Source organism: Urocampus carinirostris, chromosome 1 (genome assembly GCF_059441175.1).
Source record: "Urocampus carinirostris isolate Australia breed hairy pipefish chromosome 1, RoL_Ucar_1.0, whole genome shotgun sequence".
In the NCBI taxonomy this organism is placed as follows: Eukaryota; Metazoa; Chordata; class Actinopteri; order Syngnathiformes; family Syngnathidae; genus Urocampus; species Urocampus carinirostris.
This window is the reverse complement of record NC_142349.1, coordinates 66,497,671-66,519,935: the sequence shown is the minus strand read 5'-3', so window position 1 is coordinate 66,519,935 and position 22,265 is coordinate 66,497,671. Positions and strand designations below refer to the sequence as shown.

At 35.2% G+C, this 22,265-nt stretch overlaps 1 protein-coding gene across 1 annotated transcript; it reads left to right on the top strand.

Moving 5' to 3' along the window:
- The first annotated feature begins 572 nt into the window (after nt 1–572).
- Nucleotides 573–21,348, top strand: dmbx1a (diencephalon/mesencephalon homeobox 1a). Its single transcript, XM_088320199.1, has 5 exons — nt 573–692; nt 13,983–14,137; nt 16,227–16,405; nt 18,627–18,996; nt 20,528–21,348. Exons 2-5 carry the CDS (start codon nt 13,984–13,986, stop codon nt 20,956–20,958), a joined length of 1,134 nt encoding a protein of 377 aa, XP_088176325.1. The 5' UTR covers nt 573–692; nt 13,983; the 3' UTR covers nt 20,959–21,348.
- The last annotated feature ends 917 nt before the right edge of the window (nt 21,349–22,265 follow it).

Genomic DNA, 22,265 nt, shown 5'->3' with positions numbered 1-22,265 from the left:
ACAAAAATATGCAAGCTTATGCATTAAAAGGCTACTTTGCGTTGCCTCTAATTCCCCCGCACCACCTAAACGGTTTTGCTCCAAGAGAAAAAAAACCTCTCTTCCCCCAAAAAAGAAGAAAAAGGAAAGAAAAAAAGAAAAAGAAACCCCCTTCAAGAAGAGAAGGGCATTATTGCCGTAATCCTCTTACCCGCAGTCATTTTAAAACAGGGGCTTTTTCTTTCTTTCTTTCAGTTTTTTTTTGCAGGGTGGCGTCTTGGCTTCCCCATCCCGTCCCAAATCCTTTCAGACCGGGAGTCTTCGGGAAAAACTCTATATATTACTTTTACAATTAAATAATGTTTTTTTTCTCTCAATTTTTTCAACAAAAGACGTCAACACACTAAGAAAACAAAACAACAACATCTGCCAGAAATAAACCTCCTCAAAAAGCAAAAGTCTGCGGAACGCGTTGTCATTGGCTGCTTTGTTTGATTGACGTCCCTGGTTAGCCAATAGTGAGCCGGGATGACCCGGCCCCCAGCGCGCTCGTGGATAAAAATCCCCCCTGTGTGTCTCCCACGGACGAGAAAAGTGAACGGAAATCCACCAACACTTGCACTGTGGACTTGGAGACGAAACACGCGAGATCGTGACACTTTTTGACCCACGCAAGACTCCTTTCCGGTGGGCCAACTCGCGAAGATTACAAGGTGAGAGAACTTTTTTGTTAAAGAGTTTCTGCGCATGCTCAGTTTGATTGACTATCCTCAATAAATAAAATATAGTTTTTTTGACTTGTTAACGGATTTTAAAATTGGTTTCGGGTGTCCAAACAAACCATGTTCGATTTTCCAACTCTTTTTATCGACCCACGTGTCCAAGATTTGTTGAAAAACATTCCACAGTGGTATAAAAACACGGACTTTTTCATTCAATCAGCTATAATGCAAAATAATTGTACTGTACAGCTGTTTTTGTGAAAATATTTTGGGGTTTTTCTTTTGATAATTAGTCGTTTTTTTGTGCTGGGTTTAAATAAAATGACACAAACAAACACAATAATATATGAATAAGAAATACTGTGTTTTAAATAGTATAATATTAAAACAATTGCAGAGAGCCCATACGAATAAAATACAAAACGGCCAAGGGGTTCTATTTTTCCGATTTATTTTCATTACAATCGAATCCAATGAAACTTATGACATTATATATATGTATATATATACACTAATAAACACCTTATTTTTAAACAATGTAGGTCTTGACATTATTTGATATCGTAGCTATATATTTTAAGACTTTATTACATTTGTACCATTATTATCCAAAGACAAATCTAACTCTATTAAAATATAGAATTTCCTGCTGTATGAGAACGGTTGAACGCCTAATTATTACTCAAAATGGTTCATAAATTGTGAAATATTTTGTTTAATTAACTGATGTAAAATTGTTTTCATGATGTAGATGTGCTCAACGTATTAAAAGCATTAAAAATAGTAAATATAAAAATATGAACGCAACACTATTGGAAAATATATATTATATATTAAAATAAGCTATTTGAAATTTAATTCACAATTAGTATTAAAATTGTCTTTATTGTCTGATAATAACGAGATTAGACGTGGCACTCCAGGATGTATGTGTAATAAAAGACTTAAAGAAAAAAAAAAGGAATTTGGGGATGGATAGCCAAATATATACAATATAATGCTTGTTGTATGCCCTAAAAAGTAAGTAATTAAGAAAATACTGCAATGATATGTTATTTTCCAAAATAAAAGTCCAGAAATGAAATATGAATATTTATTTTTCAATACACAAAGGCACGATAAATATAAATTTCCACAGTCTTGTTCAAAATATTGCAATGACTAAAATAAGTGCATAGAGAGGTAAAATATAAATATACGTTTTATAATATATATTTAATGAGTTTTTATGTAATAACATTACATATGTGACAAATTAGAATTTCCGATGCAAAACATTAACGATCTTATGTTTTAGTTCTGTTATGTTTAAAGAACATACTGTTGTATTTATTTCACTGATTTAAAAAGCTCTGGATGCAAGAAAATATTAATAAGCGAAATTTGGCTTACAATATTTATTTCGTATTTAATTTATTGTATTTATCTTTTTTTCCTCCTTTAATTATTTTATTACATGTTTAACCTGGAGTGCCACGTCTAATCTCGTAGACTTACCGAGAAGATAACGACTTCAAAAGTATTTTTATCTTCACAATCGATAATTTTTTTCTTGAACAAAAATTCTATCATAAAAAATAAAATAAATCGGAAGGAAAAAAAAATCCCCATTAGCGCTAAATTCCCAAAAGTGTGTCTAAACGCTTGGTTGCGTCCGGAACCCGGAGCAGCTTGTCGGGGCCCCCAGGGACCCCCATTTTTTTCCTCATTGACTCCAAAAGAATCGCAACTGTACATGCCAATTTCCATAATGACGCCTTCATAATCGAAGCATTGAGCGGCGCTGCCAGCCATCATCCCCCTACTCCAATTCACCTCCCTTTTCAGTCTTACTTGAGAAAAAAACAATAAAACATCACAAGAGTACAACCTGACCAATAAAATACACATATATAATATAATATTTATATTTAATCCTCACTTTGCAATCGTCGCCCCGTCCAAGGCCCTGCCGCTGCTCTGCGCATGCGCCGGCGTTGATGATAAATGGAAGGCCTCGCAGTCGAAACCTATTTGCACTTCCATTAGACGAGGGGGGCGTTCAAGGGGTGTGGGGCAAATGGGGATCAACATGCATATTTTTAGCCCCGGAGAAGCCATACATCTCAGCCAAAACGTTGCCCGGGGGCGATGGGATAAGAGGCCGCTAGAGAGGGGAGGGAGAAAGGGTCGAGAGGGGGGGGTGAGGCATTCAAGTCAAATACTTGAGGGAGGAAAGTAAATGTTTAGCGAAGCACCTTCTGTCCTGGGGAATTAAACCAAGCAAGACCACCCCCCCACTCAGCCCCCTCCCCAAAATACTGCAGACGTGTCACATCCATCAATTGATGCAGCGGAGCTCTGCGGAATGCGCACGCGCAGAAAAATAATCATTAAAAAAATGAATCACCAAATGTGGGGTGCGTAGTTTGAGGTGTCCTTAAAAAAGTTGGAAATTAAACATTTTTCTCCATGAGTGCAACCAGCCAGTTTTAAGGGGGTTCTCATCCCAAGCACCCCCAGAAATTACAGCATATTTAAACTCTCTTTCTTATATGTGATGAGAAACTTAGATATTTTTTAAGTAAAATAAAACAAAAATACTAACAACGCGTGGGAAATACTCTTGGAAGGGTTCAGTCCATTTGATTCCTAGCACCGCTATGATACTTTGTTTTGTAGTACTACTGAAGTTCTATTTTTTTATATTTTGTACAACTTCTGCAGTCACATTTTTCTAGTTTTCTGTATTTTGTTAAATTACTGTAGTACTGTAGTTATAGTATTTTTCAGTATATATATGCAATAGTATTTTTGGTACAATTTCCATAGTAGATTTTTTGTAGTATATCTGTGGTATTTTGGGAGTATTGATGTAGTTGTGTTTTTGTAGTATTTCTGTTGTAATGTTTCTGTCATAGTATTTTTGTATTATAGTATTACTGAATTTGTATTTTTATAGTATTTTTTGGTATATATGCAATAGTATTTTTTGTACAATTTCCGTAGTAGATTTTAGGTAGTATATCTGTAGTATTTTGGAAGTATTGCTGTAGTTGTGCTTTTGTAGTAGCTCTGTTGTAATGTTTCTGTCATAGTATTTTTGTATTATAGTATTACCGAATTTGTATTTTTATAGTATTTTTTGTATATATGCAATAGTATTTTTTTGGTACAATTTCCATAGTAGATTTTTTGTAGTATATCTGTAGTATTTTGGGAGTATTGATGTAGTGGTGTTTTTGTAGTATTTCTGGTGTTATGTTTCTCTAATAGTATTTTTGTATTATAGTATTACTGAAGTTGGATTTTTGTAGTATATAAATATTATTGAATTCTTGTCGGACAAAGGCAAAATAATTTATTAGGTCCCTGTTTTTAAGCACTACATTTCATATTTAGTTTTGTAGTAATTCTGTAGTATTTGAGAGTATTTTGTATTTTAAGTGTCAGACACACAATAACACAATGGATAGAAAATTTGCACCCGAAAAAACATTTTGCCGGCGTGATCGTTGTTTTCTGTACTTGTAAGGTGAAAATGGTGAAAGTAAGAAAAGGACAGTTTCGAAAACAGTTTAAATGCCAATGCAAACTTCCAAAAATATGAAAAAGGAAGAGTTTATCTGAGCGCGTCTAAGATTTGCACATACTGCATGAAGGAACTGCGATAATGATTTTAGTCAGATGATGGCGTCAGCGAGTAGAATGTTTTTAAGTTACATACATGACCTTTAAAGAACTTGCCATATAGGAAAATGAATGAATTTGGCAATTATAGTTGTCAGCGACCACCGGAAGAAATAAAAGTTGCCTTATTTTTATCTTATGCGATATACTATTAGACAGTTTTTATTTTCTACCCACAAACAAACTCAGAATTTGGGTTTTACAGTCGTGCGTTTACGTATTCGCGCAATGATTAAACAGTCGAAAAATATCGCTGACTACATTTACAGACATTGTCACGGGGAATCAAACCCGGATCGCAGCGGTGAGAACACTAAATCCTAACCACTAGACTACTAACCATGCAGACGACATTGGAAAAGCCATTTTTGTTCATGTCATCATCACCATTTTCACTCACAGTACCACTGTGTTCAATCATTTATTGACGACGTACAATACAATTGACAATGTATGTATTCAGTGTCCGATTCATCATCAAAAACACTAAAGAGTTATTTCTCTTGTAGTATTTTTTTTGCGTTTACTGTATTTCTTACTTTAAGGACAACATTCGTTTTTACCATTTTATAGCATTTGTCTCATGTACCAAAAGCAAAAATAGTGTAAAGATGATATAAAATCGAATGCCTTTTCCTATGTCATCTACACCCCTTGTGTTCTCGTGATTACACAGTAGAATTGGGTTTATTATTATCATTATCATTGTTATTGTTGTTATTATTTGTCCGGGCAGTGAGAATATTATCAGTTAGAGACCATTTGTTAGGAGAAACCAATAGTTTTCCTCAAAACATAAAGAAATTTGTATTATAATTATAAAATAATTATTATTTTGACGCTTCATGGTGACAATTTATGGGGAAACTACTAAAAACAGCACCATATATTTTTGTATCTTTTGAAAACACAATTGTGAAAAACGTATTTTATAAAACATCTCATTTTTATATTCATTTCTTATATTTTTATATATACTTTTTCATATTTATATATTTTGTGCATCGATTAAATGACCCAAAATAGTAGAGCGAGAATATGTTTTATGTTGGGGTTTATCGTCCAAAATTATGTTTTCTTCTCTTTTTTCTCAGATTGTATTTAACATTTATGCACAGAATGTTTTATTTTGTGATTCTATGTAGAAGCATTTATATCATTTGATTATTGTCATTTAATTTGTGTTAATTAGTGGCAGGTTCCCCCCTTTTGTTTATTTTATTTTGAAAAGTCAAATAAACTAATGAAAAATCATGAAAATGTACTATAACAACATATAGATAGATGGATAGATAGATAGATAGATAGATATTTCCTAAAAACAACAGAAATAACACCAATTTATTAAAAATGGCGGATTTATTCCCTAAATAACCGACAGCGAACACATCATTGAGAAATACCAGACAAATATTATATGAAATCATTTTAATAATGAAAAATATGAATTATTGCAAATACCAATTATGAATATTTAGAATATTTTAGAATTAAGATTGTCATTGTGAGCCTATTTTTTAACGAGAAGAGAGCACAACCATGTAATATAATAATTACAATAGGGAAAAAAAATCAATATTTACAAGGTAGAGCTTGTAGACTGACCTAAGTCTTAAAAGCATGAGAAATATACTACAATAAAAAATAATGACATTTTATCTACAAGTACCAAAAAAAAAACAGTAGTCGATAAATGAAATATGACGTATTTTCCATAGTTTAGTGGGCTTATTTAGGGGGGTGATGGCCCTAGGGAAGAAACTCACTTTAAATCAAGTAGTCCTAAAATTTAATATATCTATATATATATGTATAATAAAAATTTAGAAAAATACGGTAAATTAATATATATTTCAAAAGAAAGGATCTCCTTATTTCGAATATTAGATAAATTAAATATAGCGTATAGGAAGGTAAGATTTGCGTGGCAATTAATAGATTATTAGTAAAGATAAACACACTTGCCTATCTGTAAGAAATTATATAAAAATCTAATATTAATATACGTCAATGTCTTCAAAAATTCGAATAGTGTGATTTCATTTCTGTCAATGCGCTTTAAAAATAAATTACAATCTTGAATCAATTACAAATAAAAACTGAAATATAGGAATTCTATTATTTTCTTATTTGAATAATCATAATTTCCCCCCATAATCAGCAGTATTGAAATACTAAAAGGCTTGCAAAGTACTTCAGGTGATTTTCTGAAGAATCCAGAATATGTATATGTTTTTTTTTATTATTATTTTACAAAAATACAGAACTTTATCGCAATACTACTTCTATTTTTTTTACGACAGTCCCACAAATATATATCTATATATATAACATCTATTCAAACATTTAGTCTCATATCATTTTCCCTTGGGGAATTCCCCTTCTCGCGCACCCCCTCCACATGTATACATATCTAATACTAAGCGCTCCACACTAATACATATCTAATCGGGTCCTCCGGCGCTCCATTTAGCACCTCTCGGGCCGCTTAGCCACAACTAAAACACATTTTTCGCGGAGAATATAAACATTTTGAGTCGTCATTCTCGATTTTCATGATGAAATATCTCTGTTTTATAAATTCGCAGTTAATAACGGTTAATCAGGGGTGCGTTCGATGCGTGAAAGCGAACATTTCCCGCTGGGGGATTTTTGTCTCGAGAGGGATCACTTCATGAATAAAAAGCATCGGTTACGGTTCATTATGGCGACGAGTGATAATTGCTCTCAATTAAAAGCCTCTTTGTATAATTAATAGAATGAGCGGGGCGATAATTGGATGGTAATGGATAACGCGTTACTTGGGGGGCGGCGCGCGCATGAAAGGCCCCTGGAGCGCTTCGTTTATACATGCGAAAAAAAGGTATCTGCAACATAAATACTAAAAAAAAAATACCATAAAACTAAATAATGAATGTAGTACTTAAAACCAGCGACCTACAAAATAATTTGTATTTATTCTGATAAGAAAAAAAAAAGCCTAGAGAAATACTACGAAAATAATACCGCAGTAATACTATGACGCGAAAATATTACGGAATTATTTCAACGGGAATACTACAAAAATATATCCAAATTGCGATTAAAAGAAATACTAAATAAATACTAGAAAGATACAAGTTTAGAAATACTTCAAAATACATGAACAAAAAAACTTTATACTAGAATACAAAACACTGCTACATAAATATTAAGACTGAAATTACAATCAAAACACTACAAAAATCAATGACAGTAATACTACAAAAATACTACAGATATACTACAAAATTTTTACCAGCAAAAGAATACTACATAAATAAAACAACAGTAATACTATGACACGAAAATATTACGGAATTATTTCAACGGAAATACTACAAAAATATATCAAAATTGTGATTAAAAGAAATACTAAATAAATACTAGAAAGATACAAGTTTGGAAATACTTCAAAATACATGAACAAAAAAACTTTATACTAGAATACAAAACACTGCTACATAAATATTAAGACTGAAATTACAATCAAAACACTACAAAAATCAATGACAGTAATACTACAAAAAATACTACAGATATACTCCAAAGATTTAACCACAAAATACTTCAAAATAAAAGTAGAATAATACTAAAAAATACAGCAGAAATACTACAATAATATAACTGCAGAAATACTACAAAATTCCCACAAAGATAAAACTAAAGTAATACTACAAAAACTCTGCAGATGTACTTCAAAGATTCTACCTTGGAAATACTAAAAAAATGCAACTGCAAAAGAATACTACATAAATAAAACAACAGTAAAACTATGACACGAAAATATTATGGAATTATTTCAACGGAAATACTACAAAAATATATCAAAGTTGTGATTAAAATAAATACTAAATAAATACTAGAAAGATACAAGTTTGGAAATACTTCAAAATGCATGAACAAAAAAACTTTATACTAGAATACAAAACACTGCTACATAAATATTAAGACTGAAATTACAATCAAAACACTACAAAAATCAATGACAGTAATACTACAAAAATACTACAGATATACTACAAAATTTTTACCAGCAAAAGAATACTACATAAATAAAACAACAGTAATACTATGACACGAAAATATTACGGAATTATTTCAACGGAAATACTACAAAAATATATCAAAATTGTGATTAAAAGAAATACTAAATAAATACTAGAAAGATACAAGTTTTGAAATACTTCAAAATACATGAACAAAAAAACTTTATACTAGAATACAAAACACTGCTACATAAATATTAAGACTGAAATTACAATCAAAACACTACAAAAATCAATGACAGTAATACTACAAAAAATACTACAGATATACTCCAAAGATTTAACCACAAAATACTTCAAAATAAAAGTAGAATAATACTAAAAAATACAGCAGAAATACTACAATAATATAACTGCAGAAATACTACAAAATTCCCACAAAGATAAAACTAAAGTAATACTACAAAAACTCTGCAGATGTACTTCAAAGATTCTACCTTGGAAATACTAAAAAAATGCAACTGCAAAAGAATACTACATAAATAAAACAACAGTAATACTATGACACGAAAATATTACGGAATTATTTCAACGGAAATACTACAAAAATATATCCAAATTGTGATTAAAAGAAATACTAAATAAATACTAGAAAGATACAAGTTTGGAAATACTTCAAAACACTTGAACAAAAATACTACAAATATACCCTTACAATTATACTAGAATACAAAAACACTGCTACATAAATATTAAGACTGAAATTACAATCAAAACACTACAAAAATCAATGACAGTAATACTACAAAAATACTACAGATATACTACAACATTTTTACCACAAAATACTTCAAAATAAAAGTAGAATAATACTAAAAAATACAGCAGAAATACTACAATAATATAACTGCAGAAATACTACAATAATATAACTGCAGAAATACTACAAAATTCCCACAAAGATAAAACTAAAGTAATACTACAAAAACTCTGCAGATATACTTCAAAGATTCTACCTTGGAAATACTAAAAAAATGCAACTGCAAAAGAATACTACATAAATAAAACAACAGTAATACTATGACACGAAAATATTACAGAATTATTTCAACGGAAATACTACAAAAATATATCCAAATTGTGATTAAAAGAAATACTAAATAAATACTAGAAAGATACAAGTTTGGAAATACTTCAAAATGCATGAACAAAAAAACTTTATACTAGAATACAAAACACTGCTACATAAATATTAAGACTGAAATTACAATCAAAACACTACAAAAATCAATGACAGTAATACTACAAAAATACTACAGATATACTACAACATTTTTACCACAAAATACTTCAAAATAAAAGTAGAATAATACTAAAAAATACAGCAGAAATACTACAATAATATAACTGCAGAAATACTACAATAATATAACTGCAGAAATACTACAAAATTCCCACAAAGATAAAACTAAAGTAATACTACAAAAACTCTGCAGATATACTTCAAAGATTCTACCTTGGAAATACTAAAAAAATGCAACTGCAAAAGAATACTACATAAATAAAACAACAGTAATACTATGACACGAAAATATTACGGAATTATTTCAACGGAAGTACTACAAAAATGTATCAAAATTGTGATTAAAAGAAATACTAAATAAATACTAGAAAGATACAAGTTTGGAGATACTTCAAAATACTTCAACAAAAAAACTACAAAAATACCACTGCAGTCACACTAGAATACAAAATACTGCTACATAAATACTATGACAAAAAAATTACAATCAAAACACTACAAAAATACAATAACAGCAAAACTACAAAAATACTACAGATATACTACAAAATTTGTACTATCAAAAAGACTCCTGTAGAAGTACTACAAAATACTTCAAAATAAAAGTACAACAATACCCAAAAATACTACAGAAATACTACAATAATCTCACTGCAGAAATACTACAAAATTCCCTCCAAAAAAAGTAATGCTACAAAAATACTGCAGATATACTTCAAAGACTATGTAAATACTAAAGAAATACAACTTGAAAAAACAATTCTACAAAAATACCACTACAGTCACACTAGAATACAAAATACTGCTACATAAATATTATGACTGAAATACAACAAAAATACTTCCGCAAAAATATTACGACTGACACACTTCAAAAATACAATTACAGTAATACTACAATAATGCGACAAAAATTGTACTATCAAAATACTGCAAAAGACTCCAGTAGAAGTACTACAAAATACTTCAAAATAAAAGTACAATAATACCGAAAAATACTACAGAATTACTACAATAATCTCACAGCAGAAATACAGCAAAATTCCATAAAAAAAAAAGTAATGCTACAAAAATACTGCAGATATACTTCAAAGATTCTACTACGTAAATACTGAAAAAATATAACTTGAAAAAAAATACTACAAAAATAAAACTACATTAATATTACAGGAATACTATGAAATTATAGGACTACAGAATTTTTTTTTAAAATCCATGTCTTTCTCTTTCTTGCTTTATCTTTATCTTCTTTCTCACGCTAACTCTCTCTATCTTTCTCTTTTTTTCTCTTTCTCTGTCTCTCTCTTTCTTTCCCTCTGTCTTTCTCTATTTCTTTGCCTTCCTCTCTCTTGCTTTTTCTCTTTCTCCCTTTCTTTTTCTTTCTCTCAATATATCTCCCTTTTCCACTCTTTGTCTCCTCTCTCTCTCTCTCTCTCTCTCTCTCTCTCTCTCTCTCTCTCTCTCTCTCTCTCTCTCTCTCTCTCTGTCTGTATTCCTATCTTCCTCTCTCTCCTTCTCTATCTATCACACTCTCCCCTCTCTCTTTCTGTGATTCTTTCACTTGTTTTAACTCTTTTTGTATTCTTTCCTTGTCTCTCTCTCTTCTTGCTCTCGTTCTCCATCTTTACCCCCCCCCTCTTTCTCCTGGTCTCTTTCTTTTACTCCTTCTTTCTCTTTATCTCTCTCTTTTTTCCTTTCTCTATCCTTCTCAGTTTCTCTTTCTTTTTTTCTCTCTCTCTGTTGCTCTCCTTCTCCATCTTTACCTCCTCCCACCTCTCTATCCTGGTCTCTTTCTCTTTCTCACTCTTTCTCTCTCTCTCTCTCTCTCTCTCTCTCTCTCTCTCTCTCTCTCTCTCTCTCTCTCTCTCTCTCCATCTTTATCCCCTCTCTCTGGAGCGCTTCGTTAAAATGCTATCCTGTCGACATTTTTTATGAATAAATATAAAAACATGTATCAGACGTATAAATATTATACTGTATATGTGTGTATTTGAAATACAATTATTATAATAAATTCGTTTCAAACGCTAATATTAAAGCAAAATAATGCATTAGGATATTTAGATTTCAATTTCTGTAAGCAGAGTTTTGTAGTAATTCTATTGTAGTTTTTTTTGTAGTATTTTCTTCTTTTAAAGCGCTCAATTATGATATTTAGTTTTGGGGTATTTTTGTTGGCCTGGAGAGGAATGGGCGCCACCAGGCTGTACTCGCCCATGACACACCATAGGGTCAATACACCCACCCACCCCAGTATTTCCGTGGCAGCGTTTTTATATTATTACTGTAGAATTAGATTTGTAGCAATTCTTTAGCAGTATTTCTGCAGTGTTATTTTTGGATTATAGTATGAGTATTTTTCTAGTACTTCTGTAGTATTGTTTTAAAAATAATATTAGGTCCCTTTTTCAAGCACTATATTTGATATTTAGTTTTGTATTGTTTCTGTAGTAGTAGTATTTCTGTAGTAGTATTTCTGCAGTATTATATTTGTAGTATTTCGGTAGTATCATTTAGCATTACTGTAGATGTTTATGTAGTTTTTTTCTGAAATCATATTTTGTAGTATTTCTGTAGCAGTATTACTGTAGCAGTATTTCTGCATAATAATATTGCTTAAGTAGTGATTTTTTTGCATTTCTTTAGTAGTATATTTGTAGTATTTCTTTAGTAGTATTTCTGCAGTGTTATTTTTGTATTAAAGTTTTAGTATTTTTCTAGTAGTTCTGTAGTATTGTTTTCAAAATAATATTCCGTCCCTTTTTTGAGCACTACACTTGATATTTAGTATTTTTTATTGTTTCCGTAGTAGTCATAATGTAGGATTTCTGTAGTGGTATTTCTGTGGTATTATACTTGTAGTGTTTTGGTAGTATTATTTAGTATTACTGTAGATGTTTTTGTAGTTTTTTTAGAGTAATATTTTGTAGTATTTCTGTAGCAGTATTACCCTGCATGATAGTATTACTCAAATAGTTTTTTTAGCATTTCTGTAGTATTGTTTCATTTTTCAGAATAAAAGCAAAATAATATTAGGTCCCTTTTTTGAGCAATTAATTTGGTATTAAGTTATTGTGTTTCTGTAGTAGTATTTTGTAAGATTTCCGTAGTAGTATTTCTGTAGTAGTATTTTTGGAGTATTTCTCTAGTATTTTTTAGTATTACTGTAGATGCTTTTGTAGTATTTCTGGAGTAATATTTCGTGACATTCCTGTATCAGTATTAGTAGTGTTCTCCATTATAGTATTATTTAAGTAGTATTTTTTGTAGAATTTTTGTAGTATTGTTTCATTTTTCAGAGTGAAAGCAAATTAATATTAGGTCCCCTTTTCAAGCACTGAATTTTGAATTTAGTTTTGTAGTATTTCTGTAGTAGTATTTCCGTAGTAGTAAATTTGTAGTATTTCTGACGTATTTTTTAGTATTACTGTAGATATTTTTCTGAGTACTTGTGGAGTAATATTTCATAGTACTTATGTAGCAGTTTTAGTGTAGAGGTATCTCTGCATTATAGTACTACTCAAGTAGTATTTTTTTAGCATTTCTGTAGTATTGTTTCTTTTTTGAGAATGAAAGCAAAATAATATTAGGTCCATTTTTCAAGTACTAAATTATTTAGTTTTGTAGTATTTCTGTAGTAGTATTTCTGTAGTATATTTTAGTATTGCTGTAGATGTTTTTCGTAGTGCTTCTAAAGTAATATTCCGTAGTATCTCTGTAGCAGTATTACTGTAGACTAGGTATCTCTGCATTATAGTATTGATTAAGTAGTATTTTTGTACCATTTCTGTAGTATTGTTTTCGTTTTCAGAATGTAAACAAAATAATCTTAGGTCCCTTTTTCGAACACTTAATTTCATATTTAGCTTTGTAGTTTTCCTGTAGTAGTTTTTCTGTAGTAGCAAATTTGTAGTATTTCTGTAGTATTTTTTGGTATTACTGCATATGTTTTGTAGTACTTCTTGAGCAATATTTCGTAGTATTTCTGTAGTAGTGTTACTGTAGCGGTAAATCTGCTTCGTAGTATTATTTAAGTATTTTTGGAGCATTTCTGTAGTATTCGTTTTCTTTCCAGCATGTAAGCAAAATAACGTATTAAAACCCTGTTTTAAAACCAAAATTTGATTTTTAGTTTTCTCGTCATTTTGTAGTATTTCTGTAAAATTAGTACTTTTATATGTTGTCACTATACTTTTAACATTTTTGCTCAGCGGGACGGAGAAAAAAACCCTTCGGGCTAGATACAGACCACGGACAGTCGCTTGCCTACCATTGATCTATCCTCTCCTTTTTTTTTGGCAGCATGCAGCACTACGGCGTGAACGGCTACTCCTTGCACGCCATGAACTCGCTGAGCGCAATGTACAATCTCCACCAGCAGGCGGCGCAACAGGCGCAGCACGCGCCCGACTACAGGCCCTCCGTGCACGCGCTCACTCTGGCCGAGAGACTTGCTGGTAATTGAGTAGAACCGGAAACAATTCATTTTTAGCGTTATAGCAAACTGCTGCCTGCGGGCCACATGCGGCCCGTCAGGCTTCTTCAAACGGCCCGCCAAACAAAAAAGGACGAATATATATATTTATATATATATATATATATATATATATATATATATATATATATATATATATATATATATATATATATATATATATATATATATATATATATATATATATATATATATATATATATATATATATATATATATATAAGAAATACTACGAAAATACTACCAGAGTAATACTATGACACAAAAATATTACGGAATTATTTCAACGGAAATACTACAAAAATATAACTAAATTGTGATTAAAAGAAATACTAAATAAATACTAGAAAGATACAAGTTTGGAAATACAAAATACAGTTATACTAGAATACAAAAAACTGCTACATAATTATTAAGACTAAAATTACAATCAAAACACTGCAAAAATCAATTACAGTAATACTACAAAAATACTACAGATATACTACAAAATTTTTACCACAAAATACTTCAAAATAAAAGTAGAATAATACTAAAAAATACAGCAGAAATACTACAATAATATAACTGCAGAAATACTTCCCACAAAGATAAAACTAAAGTAGTACTACAAAAACTCTGCAGAAATACTTCAAAGATTCTACCATGGAAATACTAAAAAAATGCAACTGCAAAAGAATACTACAAAAATAAAACCACAGTAATACTACAGTAATACTACAAAATTATGACTACATGAATACTAAAAAGAAAATAAAACTACAGCAATACTACAGCAATACTACAAAACTATGATTACAGAAATACTTAAAAAATACTACAAAATAAACCTACAGTAATATTACAGGAATACTATGAAATTGAAGGACTACAGTTTTCACTGCATTTCACTTTCTCTGGGTCTCTTTCTTTTACTCCTTCTCTCTCTCTCTCTCTCTCTTTTTCCTTTTCTCTATCTTTCTCTGTTTATCTTTCTTTATTTTCTCTCTCTCTTGCTCTGCTTTTCCATCTTTACTCCCCTCTCTCTCCTGGTCTCTCTCTCTCTCTCTTTCTCTCTCTTTCTCTCTCTTTCTCTCTCTTTCTCTCTCTCTCTCTATCTCTCACTTTCTCTATCTTTCTCAGGTTTCACTTTCTTTTTTTATCTCTCTCTCTCCTTTTCCATCGTTACCCCCCCTCTCTCCTGGTCTCTTTCTCTCTCTCTCTCTCTGTCTCTCTCTCTCTCTTTCTCTCTCTGTCTTTCTCTCCCTCTCTCTCTTTCTCTCTCTCTCTCTCTTATTTTCTCTATCTTTCTCAGGTTTCTCTATCTTTTTTTATCTCTTGCTCTCCTTCTCCATCTTTACCCCCCCTCTCTCTCCTTGTCTCTTTCTTTTTCTCTATCTTTCTCTGTTTATCTTTCTTTTTTCTCTCTCTCTTGCTCTGCTTTTCCATCTTTACCCCCCTCTCTCTCCTTGTCTCTTTCTTTTTCTCTCTTTCTCTTTCTCTCCCTCTCTTTCCTTTTCTCTATCTTTCTCAGCTTTCTCTTTCTTTTTTTATCTCTTGCTCTCCTCCATCTTTACCCTCCTTTCTCTCCTTGTCTCTTTCTTTTTCTCCTTTCTCTCTTTCTCTTTCCTTTTCTCTATCCATCTGTTTCTTTCCTTTTTCTCTCTCTCTGTGACTCTCTTGTTTTATCTTGTTCTCCCTTTCTTTCTCTTTCTCTCGAAGTATCTCTTTCCTGCTCTTTCTGTCTTCTTTCACTCTCTCTTGCTCTCCCTATCTTTCTTTATCCCCCTCTCTCTTTCTCTTTAATCTAATAGTCTGGCGCCTGTGAGAATTCTTTCAACACGGTTTACGGGTTTCCTATATGTACGACATTTGAGTATTAAAAAGACGTCAATCTATGAAAGGACTCCTGCTCACTTCCAGACGTTTTCAATGGAAACAAGTGAAATGCATTTCCAGGAGAGCGTCGAGACCCAGCCGTCACCTCCGTCGTTCCTGTCTTTCTTGTCCCCGTTTTGTCCTGAAATCTAACGATCCCTTGGTTTTGTCTTCCAACGGCTGCGCATTTCAAGACATCATCTTGGAGGCTCGTTACGGCTCCCAGCACCGCAAACAGCGCCGCAGCCGGACGGCCTTCACGGCTCAGCAACTGGAAGCTTTGGAGAAGACTTTCCAGAAAACGCATTATCCCGACGTGGTCATGCGGGAACGGCTGGCCATGTGCACCAACCTGCCCGAGGCCCGAGTGCAGGTAAGGGACCCCAGCTATTAGGGGGGGGGGGGCAGTAGCTCAGGAGGTAGAGCGCTCGTCTTGGGATCAAGGGATCCCAGTTCGAATCCCGGCTCGTCCGTGTTACACGTGGAAGTGTCCCTGGGTAAGACACTGAACCCCTAATACCCCCAATAAGCAGGTTAGTGCCTTACATGGCTGCAAGGCCGCTATTGGGAAATGTGAAGCACATTGTAAAGCGCTTTGGGAAATCATTGACTTGAAAAGCGCTATATAAATGCAAATCATTTCATTGCATTTCATATTGCTAGCAAAGTTGAGTGATAGAATAAAAGTTAAACAACAAAAACGAATCCGTCCATCGATCCTCTTAGATCAGGGGTGTCGAACTCAATTTACCTCGGGGGCCACAGGATAGAACAAACCTTCTCTCGGGGGCCGGACTAGTAGATTAGAGAGAAAGAAAGAGAGAAAGAAATAAGACAAAGCAAAGGAGAGAAAAAGAGGGTGGGACAAAGAAAGAGAGAAAGGGAGAGAGAGAGAAAAACAGAGAAAAAAGAGAGAGAGAGAACGTGAAACGTGAGAAACAAGAGATAAAGACAAATAATGAGAGAGGGGGAAAGAAAGAAAAAGAAAGAAAAATATCCAAAGAGAAATAGAAAGAGAGAAGGAGAGGAAAAAAGGAGAGAAAGAGATAATGGGCGAAGGGGAGAATGGGAAAGCAAGAGAGAGAAAGAGAGAAGAGAGAGAGAAGGAAAAATGGAAGAGAGAGCAAAATAAGGCAAAAAGACAAAGAGAGAGAGAAAGAGACAAAGAGAAACAAACAAAGAGAAAAAGAGAGACACAGAAAGTGAAAGAGAGAGACAGCAAGAGAGAAAAGGGGAGGGGAAGAAAAGAGCGAGATAGAGCAAGATAGAGAGAGAGAGAGAGAGAGAGAGAGAGAGAGAGAGAGAGAGATTAAGAGAGAGAGAGAGAAATGCAAGTCCACCGTCTTTGTGAGAGGCACCTGGTTATGGCAATATCAATTGGACATATTTCAACCTGCAGCTAGTTTTTCTCTTGCGCTTCTCTGAGCGTTGCCTACGTTGTCCAGACAATAGAGCGCACCTGATTATAAGCTGCACCCACCACATTTTAAGAGGAAAACCGATTTTGTACTTACACAAGCGGCACCTGTATATAAGCCGCATGCGCCCACATTAAAAAATGTAACACAAACACAAAATTAACCCAAACCCGACTTTAAGTCCCACGATTGAAACTAAATGTTCAATAAAGTACACAGTCCAAAAATCACAGCCGGCAAAATAAAAAGAAAATGATACTTGTACTTAAGGTTTGATGCAGACCTGCAGAGTCCGGGCCCCGTTGAAAGTAATCCAAGGAAAAAAGTGTATATTTCCAAAGGTAAGGGTGGGAAAAATATATATCCACTATTGTCCACCGTGTCCACAAACACTCACCTTTACTGGTTCCCACTTCCTGTCAGCCCGCGTTTGATACGCCCCTTCTTTCTCATTCGCCCGTGCAAAACATATCAGAATAAGTGTCTAAAACACAAATAATACATTACAAAAATATACAGTTGCAAATACATATTATACATGGGTTACACATATTTACAAATAAAGACGGTACACCGAGAGAATTTTCAAAGCTTTAATAATAATAATATAGTTTTCATCCCAAACGGTGCCCGTGACAGGGCAGTTAATGTTAGCAACACGCTAGCAACACGCTCGCAACACAGTAAATGGGTCTGGTAAAAAACACATACCGTACTTGTAAAAATCACGGTAAACAGTCTTCATCTTCCTCCTTAGAACTGAAGCCATCAAAGTCGTCTTCCTCAGTGTCGGAAAGAAACTTTATCATACAGACCTTTTGTACTCGAGCGCCGCTGGCAGCCGTTAGAAAAATTACATAAATTTGCCGCTTCACTGGATAAGCCGCAGGGTTGAAAGTTTGGGAAAAAGATAGCGGCTTATAGTCCGGAATTTACAGTAATCGGATTTTCCATGTGTTTTTATTTTCCGGACACACAGTAAAAAGTTAACCGTTTCGGTCTCCAGGAGCAGGATTTATTGGGTATCAGGAGGAAAACTGTTATCAAATGATTTCAACTAAACTTAATACTCCTCCCCTAAGTACATAAGAAAAGGACAATCAGTCCCTGCAATGCACGTGTATGTAAGTGGCCTAGGTAAACCAGCACTCACCTGAAATCCTTCACCCGTTTCAGGTCTGGTTCAAGAACCGTCGAGCCAAGTTTCGCAAGAAGCAACGAAGCCTCCAGAAGGAGCAGCTTCAGAAACAGAAAGAAAACGGCAACGACGGAGTCGCCCAAAAAGAGGAAGAATCCATCCCTGCCTCCTCAACCTCCGTCCTCCCCGACCACCAGTTACCTCCGTCCACTTCGGCTCCTTTGGAACCGGAGAACCCGGCGCCGCGTTCGATGCCGGACATGGAATTGAACGTCACCTCGGCCGAGCAGTCCGGCAGCGAGTCGGCCACGGAGGATAACGCCACTGATAAGGAGGAGGACGGCAAATGTCAGCTGGAGGACAGAGCGCTGCCGCGAGGAGATGTTTCTCCACCCTGTCCCAAAGCAGGTTAAACCTTGTTTTTTCAAGTCACGTTCATTTGTATAGTCTATTGGTTACAATGACGCCATCCCCTGATCTTAAACTAACATGCGGGCAAGGGAAAACCCAAAAACTCAGCACGAGGAAAATAAAAAACCTTGAGAAGGGGCCTCACAAGTGCTAATCCCCCGAGGATGACCAGGGTGCAATGACCAGAACATAGGGGGGAATTAAATCTGAAAGATATAAGGGATTAAGTTCATGCATGATTTTGTATACTACCAAGAGAACCTGAAAATCACATCTTAAGCTAACAGGGAGCCAATGCATGTTAGCTAAAATCGGGGTCATGTGATCAAACGTTCTTGTCTTAGTTAAAAGCCTCGCTGTAGCATTTTGGAACCAGCTGAAGGCTCTTGATTTTGGACTTCAGGAGACCGGAGAGTAGTGCATTACAGTAACCGAGACGAGAAGTAACAAACGAATGAATTATAATCTCCGCATCTGACTGAGACAGCATAGGGCGAATTTTAGCAATGTTGTGAAGATGGAAGAAAGCTGTTCTAGTAATATTCTTCACGTGCGTTTGAAAAAAATGTCCACAGTTTAGTGTGGTTGATTCCTCCATCGGAAGATATAGTTGAGTGTCATCTGCGTAGCAATGGAAACTGATATTATGCTTGCGAATAATATCACCTAAAGGAAGCATGTAAATGCTGAAAAGAAGGGGGCCTAGTACTGAACCCTGTGGAACACCACAGGTAACGCCAAAGGGCTCAGATGACATTTCATCATATTTAACACAGTGCGTCCTATCTGAGAGGTAGGATCTGAACCATAAGAGGACGGTTCCTGAGAGACCAATCCATTTTTCCAACCGTTCTAGTAAGATATTATGGTCCACGGTGTCAAAGGCAGCACTAAGGTCCAGCAGTAGCAAGAGTGATGAAGCGCGTGGATGACAATAACAACGCCTCAAGCCTGTAAAATTGTCCAAAAAGCAAGTTATGAGCCCTACCACCTTAGAGTGCCTCATTGTGATAAACTGTCACGGGACCGGACCAGATCGGAGTCAGGAGGAAGGAAGGGTGAACTCATTCGCGTTAACGATCAATTACTTTTATTAAGGAAATAAAAATCGTCCAACACTCAGGGACAAAAACAAAAACAGGCTTACAGGCAAACAGGAACTCAGATTAGGAATACTCACAAAACAGGCTTTTACTCAGAATAGGCAAGTACAGGTTTCCTCAAGTCAAACAGAACAGAATAATGCAACGTAATGCAATGAACCCGCAACCGGCAATCCCCAAAACCCGCCTTTAAGAAGCACACACGCAAATTAGAAAATCTGCTACAGCCGGTGCCAAGGGGGCGGGGCCAGCCGGTCGCCACGGCGACCATGCTGGACATGACATAAACACTTGTTTTCAAGGGAGCATATTTCCCTGTTGTAGAAAAAGACATTGATAGATAGTTAACATCTACGCCTATTTTCAAGAACCGAAACATCATCTTGAGATTTACGTTCTCCCTTTACGATCTTCTCCTTTCACAGACTCACCACTGGCCTCCCCGTGCGTGACCCCGTCCCCGTCCGGCGGCGGTCTAGGTCCTCTATCCCAGAACCACTCGTACTCCTCGTCGCCCTTGAGCCTGTTTCGCCTGCAGGAGCAGTTCCGCCAGCACATGGCGGCGACCAACAACCTGGTGCACTACCCTGCTTTCGACCTGGCCGCCCCTTCTTCGCTTCCCTACCTGGGCGTGAACGTTAACATGCCCCCGGCCCCGCTCGGCACGCTGCCCTGCCAGTCTTACTACCAGTCCCTGTCCCATCATGCCCAGCAAGTGTGGGGCAGTCCTTTGCTGCAGGCCTCCAGCGCCGGGGTACCTGGAAGCCACAACAGCAAGACCACCAGCATCGAGAACCTGCGACTGCGGGCCAAGCAGCATGCCGCCTCGCTAGGACTGGACACCTTGTCCAACTGAGGAAGAAGATCCGGTCTGGGTGCAAAGATGGTCCTTAGTTTCTGGACATCGTGCATTTCTGAAGGAAAAAAATAAAAGGAGTACTGTAAAAACTCTCCGAAAATATCATAAGGAGGACACAGACTAAGTGAATGTTTGTACACACATGGACATCCATATTTTAGGTCTAAAGAAGAAATAGAACGTGATGTTTACAAGAATAATGCAAATTTGTGAGGCACTTTTGGAGGCTTGTCTGTCCCTGTGTGCCCTGCGATTGGCTGGCAACCAGTTCAGGGTGTCCCCTGCCCACTGCCCGATGATTGCTGGGATGGGCTCCAGCCCCCCCCGTGACCCTACTGAGGAAAAGCGGTGCAGCTAATGATAATGATGACTTTTGGAGGCATTGCTGAGAAATAATAATAATAATAATTTCCTTGTATTGTCATTCTGTGTAACAATGTACACAGAACGAAATGTCGATTGCACCTGACCCGTTGTAGCGAGCCGATGCAGCCGCAGCCAACAGAGGGCGCCGCCGACCACTTTTTAAGTCTTAGGAATGACTCGGCCGGGGCGCGAACCACCGACCTCCCAGTCTCAAAGCGGGCGCCTTACCATCTAGGCTACTGAGCTGGTAACACTTAGCATTTATGGAGGTAGATATGTCTTTATTATTCAATCCAAGAAAAATTCTTTCAATCAAGTCAAGTCATGTTTATTTGTATAACCCAAGGAGTCTCAAAGTGTCATGAACCAGAATAGGATCAGGACCCAAGCGCGTGACGTTCTCACACAAGCTGTTTATTTTACGGGAAATGGGGAGTCATGCATGTTAGGCAGCAGTCTGGCGCAAAATGATAGCAAGCCAGAGGCCGACGAGATCGATACCAATTGCCTGAGTAGGTATCGGACAGATGGGGTCGATACAGGACAGGACAGGACAGACAGGATAGATAATGAAACAGGATATCGAAAATAAACAGGACAAACAAGACGGGAATGAAAACTGGAGAGAATAATAAACAGGATAAAAACGGACGGGAACGAAACTGGAAACGATATCAAACAGGACAAAAATAAACGGGAACAATACCGGACTGGAAATACCAACAGGAAAACAGGACCGAGTCAGAACCCACGTCTTGCGGGGCAGAGGTTCGTCGAACAAACACATCTGACCAATGAGGAATCACCCGCCCACTGCGAGATATTTGCGTCAAAATGATTCGATCCGAAAAAAAACGATTTCAAAACTTTTTTCACTTCATTCAAAACAAAAAGTTCAATTATTTATTTTGTATTTTATATATTTGCATTGAAACTTT

Bases quoted from the DNA above. Each gene is read 5' to 3' on its own strand.
- dmbx1a (XM_088320199.1), top strand. From the start codon at position 13,984: ATGCAGCACTACGGCGTGAACGGCTACTCCTTGCACGCCATGAACTCG. The intron at 16,406-18,626 runs GTAAGGGACCCC...CACCCGTTTCAG, and splicing joins TGCCCGAGGCCCGAGTGCAG to GTCTGGTTCAAGAACCGTCG. The intron at 18,997-20,527 runs GTTAAACCTTGT...CTCCTTTCACAG, and splicing joins TCCACCCTGTCCCAAAGCAG to ACTCACCACTGGCCTCCCCG.